The sequence below is a fragment of the Trichomycterus rosablanca genome, chromosome 15 (assembly GCF_030014385.1).
Source record: "Trichomycterus rosablanca isolate fTriRos1 chromosome 15, fTriRos1.hap1, whole genome shotgun sequence".
NCBI classification, from domain to species: domain Eukaryota; kingdom Metazoa; phylum Chordata; class Actinopteri; order Siluriformes; family Trichomycteridae; genus Trichomycterus; species Trichomycterus rosablanca.
In genome coordinates, this window is record NC_086002.1 from 21245027 (window position 1) to 21270911 (window position 25885).

The 25885-nt window shown below is 37.2% G+C and overlaps 3 protein-coding genes and 1 non-coding gene across 4 annotated transcripts in view; 1 reads left to right on the forward strand and 3 right to left on the reverse strand.

Moving 5' to 3' along the window:
* Positions 1–25885, forward strand: part of LOC134328786 (uncharacterized) — a 765451-nt gene that overhangs the window by 394959 nt on the left and 344607 nt on the right. The window contains exon 2 of the mRNA XM_063010014.1: positions 25068–25080. Coding sequence (XP_062866084.1) covers positions 25068–25080 — 13 coding nt within the window. The remainder of the gene's footprint in view (positions 1–25067; positions 25081–25885) is intronic.
* Positions 11878–15107, reverse strand: LOC134328961 (histone H2A-like). Its single transcript, XM_063010201.1, has 2 exons — positions 15085–15107; positions 11878–12280 (listed from the first exon to the last, which is right to left on the reverse strand). Exons 1-2 carry the CDS (start codon positions 15105–15107, stop codon positions 11878–11880), a joined length of 426 nt encoding a protein of 141 aa, XP_062866271.1.
* On the reverse strand, positions 15315–16073 carry LOC134328807 (histone H1-like). The gene has a single exon (XM_063010036.1). The coding sequence runs from the start codon at positions 16071–16073 to the stop codon at positions 15372–15374; it is 702 nt and encodes a 233-aa protein (XP_062866106.1). The 3' UTR covers positions 15315–15371.
* Positions 17674–17746, reverse strand: trnak-uuu (transfer RNA lysine (anticodon UUU)). The gene has a single exon. It is a non-coding gene; the product is annotated as a tRNA-Lys (tRNA).

A 25885-nucleotide genomic window follows, 5' to 3' on the forward strand; every position in this document is an offset into this window, starting at 1 on the left:
GTAAACAGTGTTTTGACAGATTCCTTCTTAGTGGAACGGGGAGTTAAACAAGGCTGCCCCTTAAGTGCAGCCCTTTATGTACTAGCTATTAGCCCTCTTCTAAATAAAATCAAGCATGACCCAAGAATACAAGGTATAAAACTTTCTAAGAACAACATAATTAAAATCTCAGCTTATGCTGATGATATAACAGTCTTTATTAAAAACCAATTTGAATACAATATATTAAAAGACTATTTTAATGAATATGAAATAATAGCAGGTGCAAAACTTAACCAAATGAAAACAGAAGGTATTTGGATAGGAGGAAATACACAACCCTATCTAGAAGTTAATATAAAAGAAGAAATAAAAGTACTGGGTATATATGTATCTAAAGACAGAGCACGTGAACTAAACTGGGAAAAGAAAGAAGAGTCAGTGAAACATGAACTGGACAAATTCAAAGGCTCTAACTATAAAACTCGCATACATATTATTAAAACCTTTATTTTATCTAAATTATTATTTCTTGCTACTGTTTTTCCACCAGATGAAAAATGTATTAATCGCCTGAACAAATTGTGTATTAAATTTATATGGAATACAAATAGGGAGGTAACAAAACGAACCCTTTTGTTTAAACCAAAGTTACAAGGAGGGTTAGGAGCAATCGACTTAGGCATTAAATTAAAAATTGCATTTTGTAAAAACATAGCACAAGCAATGGAAAGGAAGGCTAAGTGGATACTAAAGGAATCTGAATGGTTGAAACAAAAAGGAAAGAAAAGAAAAGATGTATTTTATTATAAACTTATTTATGGTGATTTCACATTTAAGCATACAAACTTAAATATTGTCTGGATTAACTTATCAAATAAAGAAATTTATAAATTAATTAATACATTTTATCATGGAGAAACCTTACAGTATAGACAGACAGATTTAAATGAAAGTAAGATAATAATAAAGAACATACTCTCTAAAAATATTTCTGAAAATATAAGAGACACAATGTGGCTAATAATAAATTATAGATTACCTGTTAGAACAATTGTGAAATGGAGTTGTTATGTCACCACCACTAAATGTCCTATACATGGTTGTCTGGAAGAAGAAACAATTGAACATCTTTTGTTGAACTGTACAAGAACCACCAACATTTGGAATAAAGTAAAAACATTAAATTTGGATTTTGATATAAATATGAGAACAATAATGTATGGTATTTTTGATAATGTGCATACAAATATTGAAGAATTTTACTGGCTAATTATTTGTGTGGTGAATACAAAGATTTGGAAAACAAGATGCAAAATAATTATAGACCAAATTAATATAAGTGCTGACATTGTTTGTAAACAGATTGTTTGTCACTTAAGACGGTTGCGAACTGAAGATCTTAAAGCTAAGAAAAAATTTCCATGGTCGATACTTAAGTTGTAAACATTTGTATGTAATAGATTTTATGTTTTGTATGTGTTATTGCTGTGTTCTTTATCTGGTTCGGATTGTAATGTAATGATAATAACTTTGTTCTGAAAATCATGTCTTAATAAAGATCATATTTAAAAAGGAAGACCGGTAGTAAGACTCGGGCTAAGGCCAAGACTCGTTCATCCCGTGCCGGCCTTCAGTTCCCCGTGGGCCGTGTTCACAGACTGCTACGTAAGGGCAATTACGCCAAGCGTGTCACTATGTGATGAGTTTAGGAGATTACATAATAAAATATCACTGTACTCTTAAAAAAGTTAATATAATACACTCAGAGCCGTAGAGAGAAAGTTGCTACACTCCTTGAACTCACCAAACAAACCCTGCACAGATAGAATAGCCTTCGTTTTCGTGCTCATCATTTTATTTATGAGCATTGTGAACTGATATGATCGATGTTTTACACTCGAGCAGGTTTACATTACCTCATGCGGTCTTTCCCAATCCGCTCCCTCCTCACTAACACTCCACTACAGAGGGACCCTCCACGTGAACGCGCAAACGGAGGCGGAGTGGAGAGGGGGAGTGAGTAGGGAGCGGATTGAGATTGGGGAGATGCTCCCTGACGGCACTCCTTTTCTGCTCACCACGCTAGCCTGCAAAATGACCACAGCAAAAGTTGTTGATGTTTTTCTCAGATTGAGCTCCCTGATGTGTGTCATGAATTAGTTTATATTATTATTAGGGCTGTCGTTAATCGCGATAAAAAAAAATAATCAAGATGAAAATTTTTAATCAAACTATTGTTATTGAGCTGTTTGTGTCACGTAAATTTGCGTCTCTGTGGTAATTTGCGTTTCTTAAAAGTGCATGAAGCAGAACTCTGATGAACTTCTGATAGCTTCCCTACACACTCGCTCCCTGCGCCCCTATAGTACACTTAACATTCTTAAAGGGCCAGACACTAGATGTGTCATTCACATTACATGACCGGTGAGAGGAAACATTTTTAAGGAAAAATAGTTCTTGTGTGAATTACAAGGGCATGAAAAACTACGGCAGATACAGAAGGTGCACCGGGGCCCATGGCAGGGGGGCCTCCACGATATTAACTCAACCACTCACCTCACTACCATTGGCTGCACTCACCAGGTCCTTATTATTATATTACAATATTTTTGTTAAGTAAAATTAAAATAACTAAAACTGTGCATTAAAAATACCAGAGGCAGAAATTTGAACTTGAAGTGTAACTTCTGAGTGACTTTTAATTCATTCTGATCAGCATCAGCATACACTGTAAAAAATATTACCCTATATCTACTCAATAAAATTGAGGCAACAGATTACACACAATACTACTAAGTAAATACTATTAGGCTTCATTTTGATTCAAAAGTAATCAATTATAACACTTTAAAAAATTAATTTAATTTGAGTAGAGGTAATACAACATATTAAATATTTAATTTCAATCTATACAAAAGTATTAAGTAGATTCAAAGTTCAAACCAGAATTAGTACTAATAAAATTGAGTTGACTATAGAGGACTCAATTAGCCTTATTTACTCAATAAAATTAAGCCAACAGAACAATGATATTAATGACATGAATAACTGTAAATGGAAAACACGAAAAAGAACCAGTTCAGAGGTTAATACTTGATTTGAATACTCTTGCAGTGACTTAAAAATAAAGTTATCCCAGCTGAAATTTTAATTCTTTAACTGCTTAAACAAAAATGTCCTTTAATTTTTAAACAGAAAAGAGTAAAACAGTTTTGATCATTTAACATACAACTGGGAAAGAACAAAAAAAATACAAAATGCAGTGTTTCTTACATTTCCTTTGAATTTTATTGAATTGCAGACAGAATAAACCCAAGATATTTCAGTTTTTGCCTGGTCAGCTTTATTTCATGTGTTAGTAAACATTCATTCTTGCATTTCAGGTCTGCAGCACCTTCCAGAAAAGCTGGGATGGTAAAGCATTTACCACTTTGAAATGTTGCCATTCCGTCTCAACACAAAGATGTTTTGGCACCTTGAATACCTAACAATGAAGTGTTCTGGTGTATTTTGTGCAATTGTTCCTGAAAACTGAAGTCTTAAGGTGTGCAACAGTACACGGTTGTTGTCATAGTCACATATTTCTTAAAAAATTCTCCACATGTTCTCTCTGGTAGGCCGGTCCAATACTTGGCCCTCTTCTTCCACAGCCATGCCTTTGTAATGCCTGCCGGCTGGGATAACTGAGGTTTAGCACATGGGTCAAGCCAAGGAAGGCAGCACAAGCCATAGCATTATCTTTTAGTCCTGTGATGACATGTACTTTCTCAATAATAATCATGATGTCCTTTGGTGTGTCACCTGCAGAAGCTCTCATGTTCATCATCACAACTACTGCCAATGAGGGCTGGTCCACTTCTAAACCTTCAGGTTCCTGCAACATCAATTATTATGGTATGAAAAGGGTCAAAAGTAATTTGTTAATACTTTAATTTGTCTTGTCAAAACATGCAGTTAATAAACATTAAATTTTTGGACTAATTGTCACATTAACAAGTTTCATTTTAATTACATTTTTATAGTTTTATCATTATTAGGATGAAATGCACCAAATTGCAATAATTAAAATATGTCTCACAAACGACTGAATATTAAGATAATTGAGGTTTGTAAAAAAAAAAAAATGACTCGTTATTTTGTGGTTAACCAAGTTAACTAACCTGACATGAGGTTTAAATGAAGTTAACTATGTTTTCTCTAACAAGCTTAGCATGTTTACAGATTAATGCAAAACTTTTTTCCAGCTTCAGATAAAACTTAATTCAGCTAACCATCTGCAGGGCTCTAGACTAACTTTTTGCACTGGTTGCACTGGTGCGCCTAACTTTTTTTCTTAGGTGCACCAGCACAAAAGTTAGGTGCACCCTAATTTTCGACCGCATCGCATTCAACACAAGTTCACTTTTTTTTTTTTTTTTTTTTTTTTTTTTTTTAATCGCTGTCCATATAGGCAGTATTAACTTGTAAATGATTAACTAACAATCTGGTCAACATGGCCTCGTCAGATGATCTGTTTGCTGCTGCCTGGCGCTAAAAGGCAGTGGGGAGAGGGGACACTCGGGCAGTGCATTTATCACAACATGTAATGTGTTTTATAGATGCATTGTGCTTTTTCAGCCTTTCAATTCGAAATGTATTAGAACCAGTCACAAATACACTATTGCAGGCCACTGTCTTCCCATGCTCTTTACAGTTGTAGTATTATAGTCTAATTGTAGTACACTATTATAAAAATAATAATAGAGTAAATGTGTGTGTGTATATTTAAAATGATATGTATATATATATATGTGGGGGGCTCTAGAGTGTAATCTTATATGCAGTGCATTATATTATCGGCTTTACTAAATCTTTTACACAGAATCGCTTGCGGTGCACTCACTGTTTATTTTGATTACATGTATTCTAATATCTCATGGTCTTTTAGTTATTTTTATATTTTACTTATTAAAATATTGTCGTGTTTTTACTTTCGCTATTGCGGCACTTTACCGCTAGCATTAGCCACTTGCTACTAGAGGGTCGGCTCACCTAGCCGCTGTCCGGGATGTTACACGTCTTTTGCTGTGCGGTGGTGGAGGTGTGGGAATAAAAGCACACGACAAGGAAGTCACTTTAACTGTTTAGTCAGGACTTCAATGAGCGTTACAACACTTTAGACTGCCTAGCTCCAGCACCCGAACTTCAGTTCTGGGACCATCCGACGAGTCTCATATACAAAACTAAGTGCAGAACTTCCAAACGCACATGTATAAACCTGGTGCCGCATTCTGATTGGCTGAGCTGAATGTCGCTCACATTTCACCGCTGCACTATTGTCCCGCCCCTCACTATCTCTGATTGGTTTAGACTATGATATTGGCCTGATGTGTGTCTGTTGATGAACCTGAGACTTTTCAGAGTCGCGGAGACGGCTGGTCGCACCGGTGCGACCTCAGATTTTTTTTTAGTCGCACCATTGAAAAATGAGGTCGCATGTTTGACCAAATTGGTCGCACTCTAGAGCCCTGATCTGTGTGTTATCGAGTTTTAACTTTGCTCTCAACACTGGGTTAAAGTTGTTTCCTCAATGCATTAAAAAGAGAAAAGTTTTTATTTGCTAGATAACTTACCTCAGCCAACAGAGATAATTGCCAAGTTACAAAAAAGGCTGAAATTGATCCACCTAACTACCTCAGTTAACAAAATGGCAAACCTGAAGAACAGTTCAACCTATTTTCAAATGAGAAAAGTGAGACGTTGCAATAAATCAAACTACAAGACTCATCACAGCATCTTTCGCATTTAATGAGGTTAATTTAAAGTAAGTGTAATAATGACATGCATTCCGACACATTCTAACACACTAATTCTAAGTTTACAGTAATAAACTGTGGTAACTATACAGAATAATAGAACAGAATTACTTACCTTAGTTAATTTGCTCACAAACTGTGCAATCTGGATTCCGTTGTGGAGGTTCTTCAGAACCGTTGCGGGTTAGAAGGTGTATTAAAAAAAAAAACAAAGACGCACGCGCACAGACTGGAAGTGCTTGTAAATTGAAAGCGACTTATTTATATAACTTATTATTTTTATATTCACACAAATGAAATAAGTAGATTTTATAGGATTTTTTAATAAGTAAAATTTACTCAAATAATAGCCATAAATTCAAGAACTCAATTCCATTAAATAAATTTAACACAAAACGTTTGTAAAAAATCTGCTGGATCACTGATTCATTTTTTACAGTGTATGCAATTTGTTGAGGGGGCCCAACATTTTTTTTTTTTTGCACTGGGGCCCATGAGCTACCAGTTACACCACTGGTGTTGCATCTAGAAATGGTTCATATTATGAGCGCCTGTTTTCAGTGGCAGGGTTATGGACAGGTAAAGATCCTCACTTTTACCAGTTCATGTGAACAGACTCATTTTAAATAACTGGCTGAAAGATGGTAACTGTCGACAACTACATTTCAGCAGCAGTATTATACACATTTTGCACTTATGGCTGATATCTTGTGGACTGTTACAGTTTTTGTGGACAGTTGGTTGTTCAACAGTATTTGAAAAGCATTTTTAAATGGTATCTTTTGTTGAGTTTTTATTGCACAATACTTACTCTGACCTTTTTGAATCCTGCACCTGAAAAATGACCCAAAGTATAAAAAAAAACTAAAACTAATAATAGAACTAATAAAAACTAAACTAAAACTAAGCATTAAAAAAATAATAAAAACTGAAAAGAACTAGCAAACCCACTATAAAAACTTATTAAAACTAATTAAATTAGAGAGAAAAAAGTCACAACGAAATAAAACTAAACTGTAATGAAAAATCCAAAACTATTATAACATTGATTCCTACATGTTATACACATCCTACATGTGTATTGATGTGTATTTGATTCATGTGTATTTGATTCCTACACATCAAACCCCGCTCTGTACCACGCAACCTCCGAGCCTCTAGTCTCGCTCGACTTGAGCCTCCATCCAGGACTAAAGGAAGACAAGCATCAAGGCTGTTCTCTGTTCTAGCACCGAAGTGGTGGAATGAACTTCCTCTGTCTGTCCGAACATCTGAGTCTCTTGCGGTCTTTAAAAAACGATTAAAAACCCACCTTTTTACTAAACACTTAGGCTGACTTGTACTTATTTATTAACATTTTGTTCCATTCCTTTCCTTTTCCAAAAAAAAAAAAAAAAAAAAAAAACTTGGGTTCTAACAGGTTCTAGCAGATTTGTGTTCTTCGACTGTTGTTTACCTAAACTTGAGAAATGAAATGTTCACTATAGAAGCACTTCTGTAAGTCGCTCTGGATAAGAGCGTCTGCTAAATGCTGAAAATGTAAAATGTAAATGTACATGTAATACATTAATGAATTAATTGTGAATATGCACAAGTTCATTTTGTCTAATGTAAGTGCTGGAGACGGTACAGAATGTAATAGAGTTAAAGTAGAGATATCCAAAATAAAATATTACTCCAGGAAAAGTAGTAAAAAAAAAATGTTACAACGGTTCTCTATGGGAGTGTTGTCACTCTGTTCTCTCTACAGCTCTGGATACACTTAAAATATCGTCCCGTTATTATTGTTAGGATTGAAGTTTTGTTTAAGCTGACAGTGTAATGGTCAACTATTATCATTAAACAGCATTAAGTGGCTCCATTTATATGCATTCTGACATTTCAAAGTAAGACACATCTTGGTTAAAGTGAAAGTGATCTTAGCTGTGTATCAATAAAATCCAAATAAGTGAAATAAGATATTTTATGTGTCGGTGTTAGCTGTGTTAAAGACATTTCTAAGTTAAAAGTTAAAAAGTGCATCTTTATAAAAGAGATGTATCAGATAAATAACTAAAATAGACTTGAATCTGTTTTGTAAGTGTTAGAAAGATCAGTAGAATGTGAATGTTGGAGCCATGTGTTGTTTTAGAAATGTGTCAGTATATGTGAACTTAAAGCTGACACGGTGATGTTCTGTAGATCTTACAGCACAAATATGTAGGAATAACTGAAATGAATGTTAGTGTATTAAAATATTCTTCTGATTATCATCATTATTATTCTAAATTGTTATGTTTTTTTTTTCTTCCATTTCTGCTACATGACAGTTAAGCACCCTGGACTCGATCTAGTCCTGCTTGGTAGCTGTGTTTTACTTCGTACTAAACAGAGTAACAGAACAAAAAACATGCCAGTAAAGAAGAGGGAGCAGTAAATTGCAGTAAATTGCAGCGGTGGTTAAAATATAACGCTACTAATGCAAAAAAAAAAAAGAAGAAGAAGAAGAATCAGTAATTATTATTCAGAATAATGTATCAATATCAACAATAAAATATTATTTTAGGTACTCAACACAGGGTAATTACAGGCATCTTAGGACAGACATATTGTAAAAAATTAACTGTAAATAATCATAATTACTCATAATAATCAATTTGTTTTTTCTATTATAGTTGTTGTTGTAATAATAGTATTATTGGTGATGTAAGTAGTAGCAGTAACTTATAATATAACTAGTTACTTATAATGTTATGGAGAACCAATAGACAATTAGTGGAGCGTGGCTCCCATCTGGTGGCCAAAATGTGACAACACACGAACAAAATGTATATGTGTATAAGTGTTTTCTTTTATGTATGTATTTTTTGTGTATTTGTGTGTGTGTGTGTGTGTGTGTGTGTGTGTGTGTGTGTGTGTACATACATTTTACTCAAACACACACAGATAGTACTAAGAAACAAAAGTGCTGTAAGAACTGGTGACAAACACACAATACACAACACAGAATTGCAGGACTGCAGTCTGAGTCCAACACTGTTTAATATCTACATAAATGAATTAGTGTGCAGCTCCTGGACTCAATCTGCAGGACGGAGAAGTAAAATTTCTACTCTATGCAGCTGCATCTAGACCTGTTGGAGCAGTACTGCCAGAACTGGGCCCTAGCAGTAAATCTGAAGAAAACAAAAATGATGGTGTTCCAAAAACAAACCTAGATGTCAGAAATACATGGCACCAGTTAACCATGGTAAGCACTGCCCTGGAGCACACAATGCAGTACACTTACCTTGGTCTCATCATTACATTTACATTTTCAGCATTTAGCAGACACATTTATCCAAAGTTACTTACAGTACAGTTATAGTGTACAATCTGAGCAATTGAGGGTTAAGGACCTTGCTCAAGGGCCCAACAGCAGCAACCTGGCAGTGGTGGGGCTTAAACCAGCAACCTTTTGATTACTAGTCCAGTACCCTAACCACTAGGCCACGGCTGTACTCATGACTGCATCAGGGAGTTTCAGCATGGCAGTGAATGCACTAAAGAATAAAGCTGGCAGAGGCCTGTACACAATCAGTAGGAGATTTTATAACATTGACATTCCCACCTCAATTTGGAGTAAATTATTTGATAGTGTGATACAGCCCATTGCACTGTACGGGAGTGAAGTATGGGGTCTACTCAATTTTCCCAGTTCTATTAAATGGGACAAACATCCAACAGAAACCCTGCATGTTGATTTCTGTAGAATGATTTTATAAGTCCAAAGGAAAACACCTACCATCGCCTGCAGGGCAGAAATAGGCCGAATATAAACATACAAAAAAGATCTCAACATTTCTTGATACACCTAAAGTCAAGTCCCAAATAATCACTACAATTTAAATCACTACAGAGCCAAGAACTGACCCCTGAAATAAATGCCCTCAGCCAGCTGGTCCTGAGACTCACTGACCCTCAAACAGGCCTCACCATAGATCACAGCACAGTCCAACAGCTCATAGCTAACAGTAAGAACAGATAAAACAACACATGGTTCCTACACTTACACAACAGATTCAAGTCTATTTTTTTTTAAATAATTCAGAAAGGTTAGATTTATTTTGAGGATACTGTATTGAATTGCATAAAACTGTTAAAGATGATCTTTCTGTGATTACAGGTGAACAATGCTGAATGGATTGTTAATGGAAAAGAACAAGGCAGGTTGAGAAGTGGTTCACCTCACTACGTTTGCTACCCCAGGGTCCATGAGTATGTGAGTCGACAGTGTTGAGTGGAGTTTTATACCAAAACTACTGTGTTTCTGTAACCCTGCATTTCTGAAGCTCTTGTGTTATTTCTAATGTAACGTAATCTAGATTTATTGTTCATTGTTGTACTATGTATTCAATACTGAATTATTCAACAGTAAAAGTGTTTTCCTGTAATATGAATTAACATGAATTTTGTACATGTTAAGTTACTGCACATTGTGTTATTTTAAATGTGTTGTTTAAAATGTATTTTGAAAGTTGCATGGATTAAAGTAAGAATGTTTTTAAGGCAATTCTGTATTTTTACACGTTTTTGTTGAAAGTGCTTTAAGCATTTGCAGTGATTTAAATAAACAATTTGATATGTTGCAATAATTGTCTGTGTGGATTAAATAGTTTTGTGTAAGATATAAGTAAAATAAGTAAGTATAATTTACAGAGATTCTAAAATTTAAAATGAAATAATAAGTATTTAAGAAATAATTACAGTACTGTACAGTTAACTGAAGTTTTTACTGTGGTGTTACTGTAAAATGCAATTACAGTAACATCAAGTTACTGTAAAACTAAAATACAGTTATGGTACTGTAAATCTGAATTACGGTAACTTACTGGCAACAGTGTTGCCAGTAAGTTACCGTAAAAACCCCTTAAAATGTCTAACAGTGTATGGCTGTACATTGGTAGAATGTAAACACGCTGGATGAAGGCATAAGGAATGAGCAGAATATTTAATGTTAACCATAAGACTAGTTATTGTAATAATGGTAATAAAACAATTGTATTCACAATGATGCCTTTTCTAATTTGGTAATTCATGTGTTTGAGCCGCCACTGTGTGTGTGTAACCCTGACCTTTGCCCTCTGAGTCCCGCAGCACCGACTCCCATTTCTGACGGGTTTTTGTCTCCGTTTGCAGGTTCTCCGGCTGGTACTCACACTCAGGCTGGTACTCATTGTTCTCGCTACCTGATCTGAAGGCATGAGGACCCAGGTGTGGTTCATCAGCTCCAGGTGCGACTTGTGTTCCTAGGCAGCACAGATGATATCTGTTGAGCCCAATTTAAGCCCAAACCTCCTTCTAACCCAAACTATGATAACCCCAAGCTAGTTCTAAACCTTATTAAGATATCCCCAACATGTAATAATAATAATAATAATCCCTTTTTTACTATCAGGCAATGAAATTAGAAGGAGGCAGAGTAAAAACATCAACATTATTTCACTATTTAATTTACTTTCATGAAAACAGGTGGGTATAAAAAGTGTAGGTTTTCAAATTAACAATACACAAAATCTTATTTCTTTAACTTTTGGAACTTAATGACTTCATTTGCTGTTTTTTCAGTTCTTTTGAAGCAGTCAAGACCAGCTTTATGATATCCAAAAAGTAAAGCTCGTAAATCTTTCTTACGATTTCTAATACTTTCCATTGTTTCTTTGTGCGTTTAAAACACAGCTACAATCGCATTTAAAGTGTATACCTTTTTAAAAATGTATTCTTGATTTTTTTTGTTCATTTTACTTATTATTTTTAGTATTATTATTTCTGTTCCATTTGTATTACACAAACGCGTTTGTAGCACCACTTATATTAAAGTCTATATTGTTGGTTTTGCTAATATGTGTATAATATGTATGTATGTAGGGGTATATGTAAAGATAGATAGAGGGAGAAAAAAATTAAAAAATACTTAGATTTGTTCATTTTACCCATGACATAAATCATGTGGTGGGAGTTCGCCATGTGAGTCCATGAAACGACCTTGCATTTGTTTACACATTATCTGGGGAAATTGCACTTTTTCTGTGGAAATGGGTGGCTCTTAAAAGAGCCTTTTGGTTAGAACACGAAAGCGACTTTACTTGCCCTTGGCTGCTTTCTCGGTCTTCTTGGGTAACAGAACAGCCTGGATGTTAGGCAGCACACCGCCCTGAGCGATGGTTACACCTCCAAGCAGTCTGTTCAACTCCTCGTCGTTACGCACGGCCAACTGCAGATGATGAGGGATGATACGAGTCTTCTTGTTATCTCTGGCGGCGTTACCAGCCAACTCGAGGATCTCAGCGGTCAGATACTCCAGCACGGCAGCCAAGTAAACAGGAGCACCAGCTCCCACACGCTCGGCGTAATTGCCCTTACGTAGCAGTCTGTGAACACGGCCCACGGGGAACTGAAGGCCGGCACGGGATGAACGAGTCTTGGCCTTAGCCCTAGTCTTACCACCGGTCTTGCTTTTTTTTTTTTTTTTTTTTTTAATTTTTTATTAAATTAAATCACATAATTACAATAATAAACAGGAACATATTTTCATCAGCAGAATAAGTACATGAATCAACAGACAATTTCATTTCTTTTCTTAAAAACTATATTTCTCCCAGACACATTTATATGAATTTCTTTTTTCTAGAGTCCGTCTTCTCCTCATTTCTATTAAGACTGATTTAAAAACAATCTCACCTGGAATAAAAATTTGATCTATTGTCATTTTGCACCTTGTTTTCCATAATTTTACTTTTACAATATTAATAATTAACCATAATATTTCCTCTTCCATCTTTGAGTTTTATTAAACAACCCAAAAGCAATATACTTCATATTTATTTGTATATCAGCTCCTATTAGAATAATTTTTGTCCAGACCTCTCTAGATCTATAACATTCTAATAAAAAATGCTCTAAAGATTCGTCTTCACAACAGTTTGGCATAGGGCATTTCTTAGTTTTAACATAGCAACTCCAACTGACAACTGCTCTAACTGGAAGTCTTCGAACAGAGATTAACCATACCACATCTCTAATAGTTTCTGGCATTTTACTATTTATATTTTTAACTACTTCTTCGCTTTCGTGGGGTTGTAGTTCTCTATAATCTATTAGATTTCCATATATTTTATCTATAATAAGTTTATAAATTTGTTTATTAGAGTAATTAACCCAATCAATATTTAAACATTTAAATTTTGTAATAAAATCTGAAAAAACAATTTTATAGTATGGAATTTGATTTCTTATTTTTCCTTTTTTTTCCTTCCAATTTGAGGTTTTTCCAATCCACTTAGTTTGTCTGTGGAGTCCACATGCAATAATTTTACAAAATGCAATTTTTGTTTTAATTCCTAAATCTATTGCACCTAATCCACCAAATTCCTTACTTTTAAATAATAATTCTCGTTTAGTAACTTCTCTAGTTGTTCCCCAAATGAAGTTGCAACTAAGTTTATTAATTTTTTTAACCCATATATTATTAAGTGGAAAAATACACGCTAAAAACAAAATTTTTGAGAGAACAAAAGTTTTAATTATTGCAATTTTGGTTTTATAACTCAGAGAAATATTGGCAAACTTACCTACATCATTTTTTATACACCTTTCCTTTTCAGTCCAATTATAGTCAACACATTTTTGATTATCAATGTAAACACCTAAAATTTTTATTTGTTGTCTTTCTGTAATATTAACTTGAAATTTTTGTTCTTCATTTCCTATCCAAACACATTCACACTTTTGTAGATTCAACTGCGCACCAGAAGCTCCTTCATAATTTTTAAAGTGTTCATAAATTATATCCAATTCTTTTTTTGATCTAATAAACACAGTTATGTCGTCAGCATAGGCAGTTATAATAAGTTTTTCATCATTTAATTGTACTCCATTTAGCCTGTCATCATTTTTTATTTTTTGTATTAACGGACTTATTGCAAGTACATATAATGCTGCACTGAGTGGACATCCTTGTTTAACCCCTCTCAAAACTGGAAAAGGATCAGTTAAATTACCATTAACTTTAACTTGCACCATTGATTTGGCGTACAAACACATGACCATATCAATATAAAATTCAGAAAAACCATACATTCTTAAAACCTCTATAATATATTTTCTGGACACATAATCAAAAGCTTTCCTTTGATCTAATGTTACAATATAAAAGTTTTTTTCAGAACTACAAACTACTTCTCTTAATGTATTAAGGTTATCCCACATTAATCTTCCCTTTACTGCACATGTCTGTTCTTGAACAATAATATCATCCAAGACATTGTTTAATCTATTCATAATTATCTTAGCATAAATTTTATAATCAACATTCATAATTGTAATATGCCTCCAATTATTTATATGACACATCACCTTTTTTATATAATAAAGTCAAAATTCCTTCATAAAATGTGTCACACATAAAACCTCTCTTAATTCCTTCATTAAATAATCTTTTCAAAAAAGGAGCTATTTCTACTTTAAATGCTAAATAAAATTCAGAAGATAAACCATCTTTCCCTGGTGATTTTTTAACATTAAGAGAGTTTATAGCTGTTATGACATCTTCTTCTGTAATTGGATTATTTAACAACTCATCCATTTTATCATATTTGTAACTGAGGAAGGATTTAAGTTTATCGTCATCTATTTCTACTTCTTTATACATATCTGCACATAAATCATATATTGTGTCTCTTATTTCTTTATTTTCTGTAATTATTTTTCCATCTTTATTCATAATAGATTCAATAAAAGATATTTTCTTTCTTTGTATAAAATTAGAGACGATTTGTGTTGCGTTTAGAGTTTCTTCAAAATCAATACCAAGTTGCATTTGTAGATTTTTTAATGGGTCATCGTTAAAAGTTTTGAGCTCATTTTTAATTTTTTCTAAATCATTTTCTTCTTGTTCACATAAGTCACTTGTAAGTTTTAATTCGATGTATCTTTTCATCAAGGAGTCATATTTTTTATTCTTTTCTATATTAATTTGTTTACTTTTAACCTTACATATATTTTTCATTCTTATCTTAAATAGTTCCCATAGTTCGCTCTCACTCCTAGTTAAAACATCTAATGATTTAATCTTTATCATTTCATTCTTTATGTCCATGATTACTTGTGGATTTTTTAACATTTGTACATTTAATTTCCAATAACTTTTTACATCATTACATTTTAACTTTAAAACTCCACTTACCATTAAATGATCGGTCTCTAGCAAAAGTTTAGCGTTATATGTTATTACCTCAAAGTTTTTATTTATGTATATTCTATCAATATACATATTCAATATCAATATACACCGGTCTTGCCGCGTCCACTCATTTCGATGATCAGATGTGTTCGTCAAACAAAACTGAAGTGAACTGGGCGAGAGCTCGAAACGGTAAAATATAGGCAAACCGGCCTCTCTCCTATTGGTTTAGAGCGAAGGCACAGCTGAGCCAATCCTAAACGCGCCGTCATGTCTCAGGGAAACACATACACGCCCCCTCACATATTGCCCCGCCCCCTCCTCCCCTAAGTGAAATAAGAGGCTCTTAAAAGAGCCGTTTTAATAATAAAAAAAATAATAAAATAGGAACATGTTCACTTCTTCTTGGGTGCAGCTTTTTTGGCCTTGGCCGCTTTGGACTTAGCGGTCTTCGGTTTGGCTGCCTTGGCTTTTTTAGGACTCTTGGCTGCCTTCTTAGCCTTCTTGGGGCGCTTGGTGGTTTTCTTAGCGACCACAGCGGGTTTCTTGGCCTTCTTGGGGCTCTTGGTTACTTTCTTAGCGGCAGCAGCGGGTTTCTTGGCCTTCTTGGGGCTCTTGGTTACTTTCTTAGCGGCAGCAGCGGGTTTCTTGGCCTTCTTGGGGGACTTCTTAGCGGCGGGCTTCTTGGCTGTTTCCTTCTTGGGCTTCTTTGCAGCGGCGGGTTTCTTTGCGGCCTTGTTCACTTTAGGAGCGGCGGCTTTTTTGGCCGCGGGCTTCTTCGCCTCGATCTGCTTCTTGTTGAGCTTGAAAGATCCTGAGGCGCCGGTGCCCTTGGTCTGCACCAGGATGTCCTTGGTCACCAGGCTTTTGACGGCGAGTTTGAGGCGGAAGTTGTTCTTCTCCACGTCGTATCCACCTGCAGACAGAGCTTTCTTCAGGGCGGCCAGGGACACGCCGCTCCTCTCCTTGGAAGCGGAAACAGCTTTGACGATCAGCTCGCCGACGCTGGGACCCGCTTTCTTGGGTTTGGCCGCGGTCTTCTTTTTAGGAGCCTTGGCGGGGGCTGAGCTGGCCGGTGCTGGAGCTTCTTCTACCATCGTTGTTGGAGCTAAAACGGCGCTAAGAAAGAGCGAGTGAAGCGCTGTGCTCTGTTGTACAGAGACTCCTCCCTCTTACGAGAGGGGGCGGGGCTTTATAGCACACATGAGAACTGTGTAGACTCAACTCGACCAGCGCAGCGTCTGTGTGCTTCCGTGACACATGCGCACTTGTGTTTTCTCATGGCAAATAGTGATTAAAATACAAGTCCTGATATAAAATACGAGGTAATAAAGTGCACGTCGGCCGAACATAAGCTCTCTCGTTCATGTAAAAGCCCGCAAAGGGAACCTAACGATGCTCTGTTTCCTTGTGTTCTGCTAAAACAGCACACCGCTCCTGATGCGTAAAGCGACGCAGCGCACATTTCACATCTTATTACACGTAAAAATATGCCGAGGAAACCCGATCTTCTTGTAGACACAGGCTGAAAAGTGCAAACAAAGCCTTGGTGTTTTCCACATGTATTTATAAGCGGATGTGAGCTTCCTTTTCTACTAGAAAAATAGGCTGTTTAGTACGAAGTAAAACACAGCTACCAAGCAGGACTAGGTCGAGTCCAGGGTGCTTAACTGTCATGTAGCTGAAAGTCCAAATGGAAAAAAAAATTAACATAATAATTTAGAATAACAATGATGATAATAATAAGATCAACATTTAATGTTAGTCAGAACAAGTCAAAACAACCGTATTCACAATAATGCCTGTTCTAATGAGGAAATTCATGTGTTTCAGCCACAACGATAGCAAACAAGTGTTATCAAGTGTCATAAGCAAGTTAGATAAAAAAACATGACTGAAATAGATCAGTTTAGGGAATGTCGTGAGTTTCAGCTGTTCATCTTTTACAAAGCGTTTTCCTAGAAGAAAAAAAAAACATCAAGTCACGTACCTATATATTTTATATATTATAAGTTATTGCTTGTTTGTCAATTTAAAAATAAAAAATAGTTTTCAACAAATGATTCGAATGAATACAGAGCGTTAATGTCATTGTAACACAGATTGACATCATGCTGCGTTTCAGTGAGCAATGACACAACGACTTTCATATTACATGATGCCCTTAAATGATCATGATGTTTCTGTACTGGAGAATGCGGGCATCGATCCCGCTACCTCTCGCATGCTAAGCGAGCTCTCTACCATTTGAGCTAATTCCCATTAAAAAGAACCCTCTTTTACCCTTTATAAATTGTAATGTAGTAACAGAGCTTTGATGCTGCAACTGTAAGGGATAAAATAGTGCAGGATATACCAACTGTTTAGTGCAGTGCAATAACAAAGCGGCTCTGTGAAGCAAGAACTGAAATTATGATGCATGTAATTCAACATAAAAAATATATAGGTATTAATATCTAAAACTCGGTGCATTATTAGGCTGCACATAAATATTTAAACTGTCCTCTATTTACTAGAGTGTGTTTGAAACAGCTGGGCGTACAACTAGTCTGTGTGGAGAACATGTGACACATACAGTGTGCTATTATTTCAAGCTGATCAAGTACATGATATTTTAGTTAGATATATCTCACTAAGTACAAATCCTTTAACTTTCTAAATAAACCACATTGTACAGGACATTAGTGCTTAACAACTCACCCAAACAGGGACTTGAACCCTGGACCTTCAGATTAAAAGTCTGATGCTCTACCGACTGAGCTATTCGGGCCCTACACACTGCTTTATTCCTCACAAGGCTGTGACATGAATTAAAAACTTTAACATACGTTGTCCTGTAAAACTGCAATTAATATAAAATGTTTTCATGTTTTTGCAAATATGTGAAATACACCATTTTTATTTTATATGTTGATTTCACTTATTAAGCCAAGCAAAAGAAGTTTCATCCTGAAAAAGTACTTTTAACTGTATTTTTTTTTTTTATAGTTTGAAACCTTAAGATGAGTCAATTTGACCCATAACCTAACAGGAGGGTTAAACCTTTTGACACTTCTCGAGTTTGTTTTCGTGACTGAACGTAGTTTGGGAGACCAGAGGAGCTCTCCTGTGATTCCAGTTGGTGATAGTTGGTGTAGTGTGTATAATAATTCTACAGTTAGTAGAATTATTAAGGGCTCCAAATCTACTACTTGCATTCTTGATCCCTTGCCTACACCCTTGGTAAAAGCATGCTTTGCATCACTTTGTCCACTAATCACCAACATTATCAATTCTTCCCTCAGCTCCGGTGTTGTGCCTCCCAGCCTTAAACTGGCCGCTATAACTCCAGTCCTAAAGAAGCCTGGTCTCACCCCAGATGATCTTAACAGCTACCGGCCCATATCTAATCTCCCTTTCCTTAGTAAGATTCTTGAACGTGTAGTCTCTGCTCAACTTAAAGAACACCTAACTTCCAATAACCTTTTTGAGCAATTTCAGTCAGGTTTTAGGGAAAATCATAGTACAGAAATGGTACTGACAAGGGTCATGAACGACTTACTTCTGGCTGTCGACTCTGGTCTAGTGAACATACTCATTCTCCTTGATCTTACTGCTGCTTTCGACACAGTCTGCCATGATACTCTGCTGCATAGGTTGGAGACCTGGACTGGTATAACGGATATGGCAATAGCATGGCTTCGATCCTATCTCACCTGTAGGCAACAGTTTGTCTCGATAGGCGGTTTTAGGTCTGATGTCCTCTCTCTCTCTTCTGGTGTCCCCCAGGGCTCGGTTCTTGGCCCCCTTCTTTTTATCATTTATCTACTCCCACTTGGTGACATCTTTCGATGGCATGGCCTACAGTTTCACTGCTATGCAGATGACACTCAGATTTACGTCTGCACTAAGCCCTCTGACACTCTGCCCCCTGACTCGCTGGTTAGTTGTCTGGCCGATATCAACAGCTGGATGACCAAAAATTTCCTTAAACTAAACAGCAGTAAATCTGAAGCCATTCTCATTGCTTCTCCTTCCGTTCTTAAGAAAATTGCTCATCCCATGCTATCTATCCCAGGTTTTATCACATCCTCAGTGACTCAGGTTCGCAACCTTGGTGTGATTCTGGACTCTACACTTTCCCTGGAGGCTCATATCAATAAAATCACAAAAATAGTATGCATTCATTACCTCTCGACTCGATTACTGCAACTCTGTGCTGATTGGGCTTCCCTCCAGCAGCCTAAAAAAACTCCAGTATGTCCAGAATTCAGCAGCTAGACTTCTCACTCACACTAAACCCTGGGAACACATAACCCCCGTACTGCAAAATCTTCACTGGCTCCCTGTTCATTACCGAGTACAATACAAAATTCTACTCTTGGTTTATGAATTTCTGCACGGTCTGGCCCCCAGTTATCTTTCTGCCCTGCTCACTCCATACTGTCCTGCACGTTCACTCCGGTCTGCTGATGCCCATTTACTGTCTGTTCCATTAACCAGACTTCGATCATTTTGTGAAAGAGCTTTTAGTGTGGCAGGTCCTAAATTATGGAACTCTGTGCCACTTTCCCTGCGCATGAGCTCATCACTATCTGTTTTTAGGAAGCACTTGAAAACTCATCTTTTTAGGACTGCCTTCCATAGTTTATAGTTTTTATCTTAACCTCAGTACTCTTTTTATTCCTGGTCTCTTAATCTTTTTTATTTTATTTTAAGTTCTTTTTTTATTTTATTTTATAATTTTTATACTTGATTCTTTGGGTTGTTGTGCTATTCTGTGTTCCCTGTATTAATCTGTTATAATGTACCTTATTGTTTGTCATTTGTTTTGTTGTTGATCATATTTGTATTGTACAGTGTCCTTGGGTGACCTGAAAGGCGCTTATAAATAAAATTCTATTATTATTATTATTATTATTATTAGTGTGTGACCCCCTATCACCGATCAGCCGTGTAGTGTGAAAGCCACACAGACTTGAAAGACTCCCGATTACAAGAGATCCAGTCGTGTAGTGTGAACATAAGATGAATCCCCACTAGACCGTGGATAGTGACACCAGAGTTCCAGCAGCTTTTATTCAAAACAGACCAGTTTTTTTTTACATCTGACCATGGAATTCAGAGTTTGTTTGGCAAAAATATCACCGTTTTGTTTAATCTTGTCTTGCTTTTGTACAGAACAGATTATCTTCGTGGCAACATCTAGTCATCGTCATTACTTAAGTACAATTTATTTAGTTATTAGGATTTTAACATTATAATTTACACACTTTGGCTACATTCATGACAGGACAGGTTACTGCTTACACCAGTTAACAAGTTTATTGTCAAACACAGTCACTGATAATTTAGTATATCTATAACTATATTTTCTTTACTTGTACGTTTTTCAACTGTAGGGTGAAACTTATACAGACACTGGGAGAACATGCAAACTCGACACATAAAGGACTCTGACCGCCCCACCTGGGGATCGAACCCAGGACCTTCTTGCTGCGAGGAGACAGTGCTACCCACTGCGCCACCACCCACACATCAGTACAAAAAGGCAATGAATAGCAAGATTATATAGTTGGGTAATGATTTGAACAATATAAAAACACAGACAGATGAATTGTTCTCTGTTATCTGAATTCTTTGGGTTTATATATCGTTTATAAACCCAAAGTATTAGTGGTTAAGGTACTGGGCTGATAATCAGAAGGTTGCTGGTTCAAGCACCCCAACTGTCAGGCTGCTCCCTTAAACTTAGATTGTATACTGTCAAAGTATTCAAATCAAATCAAGGTTTTATCTGTCACATACATAGTCACAGATAGTACAAACTGGCAGTGAAATGCTTTATTGTAATATTGTAAGTCTCATTGAATAAAAGTGTCTGTTAAATGCAATGTAAATGTAATGTAAAAGATGAGTAAACCACTAGTACCAGGAGTATAAGAAGAACAGGACAAAATTAGAAAAGGTTGTCTTTATTTGTTGATGTCTTAATTTTTTTAATGTTCACAATATTGCTACCAACATTATTACTAAGACTGCATGTCTTTAGACTTGTGAGTGGAAACCGGAGCACTTGGAGGAAACCCAGGGGCGAGGTCTGTAATATATATTTTTTTTGTAAAATAAGTCACTTAACAAGCACAATTTATTTAAAAAAACATGTATTTAACTCATGTAAACAGAACAAAAGCAACAACTGATTACATTGATAACAATAATATTAAATAATTATTATTATTTTGGCCATGTGTGTCTGAGGCTGAGTTTCATCCAGTCCGTCCAGTCTTTGTCCTTCTTTCTCCATCTACAGTCAAGTCAAGTCAAGTCAACTTTATTTATATAGCGCTTTTTACAATAGACATTGTCTCAAAGCAACTTCACAAAATCCAGGACCAATAGATACAAAAACCCCTGTTGAGCAAGCCGAGGGCGACTGTGGCAAGGAAAAACTCCCTGAAAATTACAGGAAGAAACCTTGAGAGGAACCAGACTCAGCAGGGCCCATCCTTCTTGGGTGGCCTGGAGGATACTTTAAATAAATACACGATTTACACAGAGCATACAAACACAGAATTAAATGATCTAAAAGTTATAGCTGGTAATAAATAGATAAATAGATAAATAATAATAGAGTTGTTCTTCGCTCTAGTCTTCAATAAAGTCTGTAGTGATTTCTTGTCATTCTTGGTGCAATTACTCCAGACCCGTCACATCCGGCAGGAGCAGCATAGTTGTCACGGCAGTCTCGACTTTAATCCTTAACCTCGGCGGGTAAACAGGTTTCCATCAGAATGCCTTTGGAGTAAAACAACAGAGAATGTAGTTAATAATGTACAATGCTAGTTGAGTAAAACAGTTTTACAGAGAGTTTTAGACTCCGGCAACCCTAATTATTACAGCATAACTAAAAGGGAGAGCGAGCAGGTAACAAGGTCATGAAGGCTTTCATAGGACATCAGCATAACGGAGCTGCTACCTTCTCAAATCTTTCCACAGCTAACCAGAGTCTTTCTCCTAACAGTCTCTGCTGCTCTTGCTCCTTCAGTTGGAGCTCCTCGAGTTCTCTGATCTTTCTCATCATTTCTTCTTTCTCTTCTCTCATCACTTTTTTCTTCTCCTCCCACTGAGCTTTCAGACTTTCCACTTCCAGTCGGTGTCGCTCTGTCTCCATCAGACTGAGCTTTTGTTCCTCCAGCAGGTCGCTCCTGATGTTCTTCACCTCCTCCTGATTCAATTTCAGGAATTCCTGTGTTTTTCAGTCTGAGCGTTGAACGTGAGCTCCTGACACAAGTCCTTCGCTATAATATTGTTCTTCTCCATCTCATTGGTCATCATCAGATTCTTCTTTTTATCGATTATCTCCAGCAGATCTTTTCTCTCGTCCTCCCACATGGTTTCCAGCCTCTGTCTCTCCTCCTTCTCGACCCTCAGCTGGGCCTTCAGCTCCCTCTTCTTGATTCTCCCAGCACTGCAGCATCTCAGGAAAAACCGCAGTCGGTCTTCAACAGCTGTACATGTCACGGTTGTAGTGAATAATCAAACTGTTTAAATGAACATATAGGGAACATAAATCCGTTATCTGATATACAATCAAGTGCACTGTGTAGGGAACATAATTAATTATGTAATACACTATCTAGTGCACTATGTAAGGAACACAAATCATCTAGTTATACTATCTAGTGCACTATGTAGTAAACATGAATGCGTTATCTAATACACTATCTAGTGCACTATGTAGAGAACATAAATTCATAATCTGATATACAATCTAGTGCACTGTGTAGGGAACATAAATTCTTAATCTGATATACAATCTAGTGCACTGTGTAGGGAACATAAACCAAATGTCTAATTCACTATCTAGTGCACTATGTAGGGAACATAAATTCATTTTTAAAATACTATCTAGTGCACTATGTAGGTAACCTAAATCCGTTAACTAATACGCTACCTAAAGCATTATGTACGAAACATGAGTCTATTATCTAGTACACTATCTAGTGCACTAAGTAAGGAACATAAATTCTTTTCTAATATACAATCTAGTGCAGTATGTAGGGAACATAAATCTATTATCTTTTACACTATCTAGTGCACTATTTAGGGAACAAATCTATTATCTTTCACACTATCTAGTGCACTATGTAGTACACATTTATGTGTTTGTGACACAAATAGTTAGCCTAGTAGCTCAGTTAGCAGCTCATTTTTTTATTTTTTTCAGCTTGGGGGGTTGGGGTCGAGGTCCGGGGGTACCTCCCTGAAATGAGTGATTTATGGCCTCAACCTTGAGTATCCTGTGAATCTGAAATATATATTTGAAGTACTCCAGAAACTTAATCTGGAACTGGATGGAGGAAAAGCTGTACAAGAGGGTTTACAGTCTCAAGAGGAAGTTAATGGAATAAAAGTATTTCTAAGGTAACTTGTTACATGTTGATCTTTTTTATTATTTATTGATTTATTAAAATTGTAACATCATGTTTACACTTTGTTTACATTCATAACAGAATCAGTAGTTACTCGTTACACAAGATTCATCAGTTCACAAGTTTAATATCAAACAGTCACAGACTGAAATGAATTTGAATTGTTCAGTAAACTTGAATTGTTCAGTAAAAAAGATCTTTTGTGCTTCATTTCTTGTGTGTGTGTGTGTGTGTGTGTGTGTGTTTATGTATAAAACAGGGGGGAGGAGTCTAAACAGAACTGAAAGTGTGTGTGTGTGTGTGTGTGTGTGTTTATGTATAAAACAGGGGGGAGGAGTATAAACAGGACTGAAAGTGTGTGTGTGTGTGAGTGTGTGAGTGTGTGTGTGTGTGTGTGTGTGTGTTTATGTATAAAACAGGGCGGAGGAGTCTAAACAGGACTGAAAGTGTGTGTGTGTGTGTGTGTGAGTGTGTGAGTGTGTGTGTGTGTGTGTGTGTGTGTGTGTTTATGTATAAAACAGGGGGGGGAGTCTAAACAGGACTGAAAGTGTGTGTGTGTGTGTGTGTGTGTGTGTGTGTGTATAAAACAGGGGGAGGAGTCTAAACAGAACTGAAAGTGTGTGTGTGTGTGTGTGTGTGTGTGTGTGTGTGTGTGTGTGTGTGTGTGTGTGTGTGTGTGTGTATGAAACAGGGGGGAGGAGTCTAAACAGGACTGAAAGTGTGTGTGTGTGTGTGTGTATGTATAAAACAGGGGGAGGAGTCTAAACAGAACTGAAAGTGTGTGTGTGTGTGTGTGTGTGTGTGTGTGTATAAAACAGGGGGGAGGAGTCTAAACAGAACTGAAAGTGTGTGTGTGTGTGTGTGTGTGTGTGTGTATAAAACAGGGGGGAGGAGTCTAAACAGAACTGAAAGTGTGTGTGTGTGAGTGTGTGTGTGTATAAAACAGGGGGGAGGAGTCTAAACAGAACTGAAAGTGTGTGTGTGTGTGTGTGTGTGTGTGTGTATAAAACAGGGGGGAGGAGTCTAAACAGAACTGAAAGTGTGTGTGTGTGTGTGTGTGTGTTTATGTATAAAACAGGGGGGAGGAGTCTAAACAGGACTGAAAGTGTGTGTGTGTGTGAGTGTGTGAGTGTGTGTGTGTGTGTGTGTGTGTGTTTATGTATAAAACAGGGCGGAGGAGTCTAAACAGGACTGAAAGTGTGTGTGTGTGTGTGTGTGAGTGTGTGAGTGTGTGTGTGTGTGTGTGTGTGTGTGTATAAAACAGGGGGAGGAGTCTAAACAGAACTGAAAGTGTGTGTGTGTGTGTGTGTGTGTGTGTATAAAACAGGGGGGAGGAGTCTAAACAGGACTGAAAGTGTGTGTGTGTGTGTATAAAACAGGGGGGAGGAGTCTAAACAGAACTGAAAGTGTGTGTGTGTGTGTGTGTGTGTTTATGTATAAAACAGGGGGGAGGAGTCTAAACAGGACTGAAAGGTGCAGAGCTGTAGAACACGATGATGTCACAGACAGGATGACATCACACGTACAGCCCCTATATAATGACACACTTGGTGACTTCAGATCACTTCGGTTTGGACGACTCGAGAGACTCGTCTGTGTTTGGTGTTCATGCTACGTTACTTTGTTTAAGTAAATAAAAACCTGGTGGTACAACCATGCCGTGGTCGGCCGTTCGAGACCGACTGCTGTCGTTCCTGCGCTCCTGCTGCCCGGCCCGGCGGAGACACAGGCTGAGGGAGCTGGAGGCCGAGCTGAGGGACGAGCGGCTGGCGACGGAGAGACTGCGGGCCAGGCGGGGTTGGGACAGAAAGGGTCTGCTGGAGGAAGTGGACCATCAGATAAGGATGAGGATGCTCACCGAGTCAGTGAGGAAGAGGCACCTGCTGACCTCTGCGTGGAAGGAGCACCTCTGTGAGACCCAGCTCCAGCAGTACCAGGAGAGCGTGATGTCCACGACCGAGGAGACGGAGACAGCCAGACGCAACCTGCAGGACGTGCAGAGGCTCCGACTGATGGAAGAAGAGCAACACAGACTGGAGGAGGAAGGTCTGAAAGTGTGCTGGGAGGAGGAGAGAAGCACCATGAGGCAGGAGAACGAGGAGCTGATGAGAAGAGTCGGAGAACTAGAGGAGCTCCAACAAAAAGACAAAGAGCAGCAAAGACTGCTAGAAAAAAGACTCCTGCTAGCTGTGGAGAAAGTCAAGGAGCAAGCGGCCGCGCGGACGGAGGGAGAGGAGCAAAGATCAGACGCATAGGGTGAACTGGGATCGTGCAAACTGGGAGGAGAAAAAGAATTTCAAAAAGTAACTGGTTTTTCCTCATCATTTCTCAAGATGAAGATTTAACGAGTCGCTGCGTTTATTCCGTTTCAGTCACTAAATAAATGTGTTTTCTTCAACAGATGAAACAACAGAAAGAAAAAAAGAAAGAAAGAAAGACCCCTCAGCAATTAAATACGCCTCATCATCTCACAGGAAGAAGGTCCTGGGTGACCT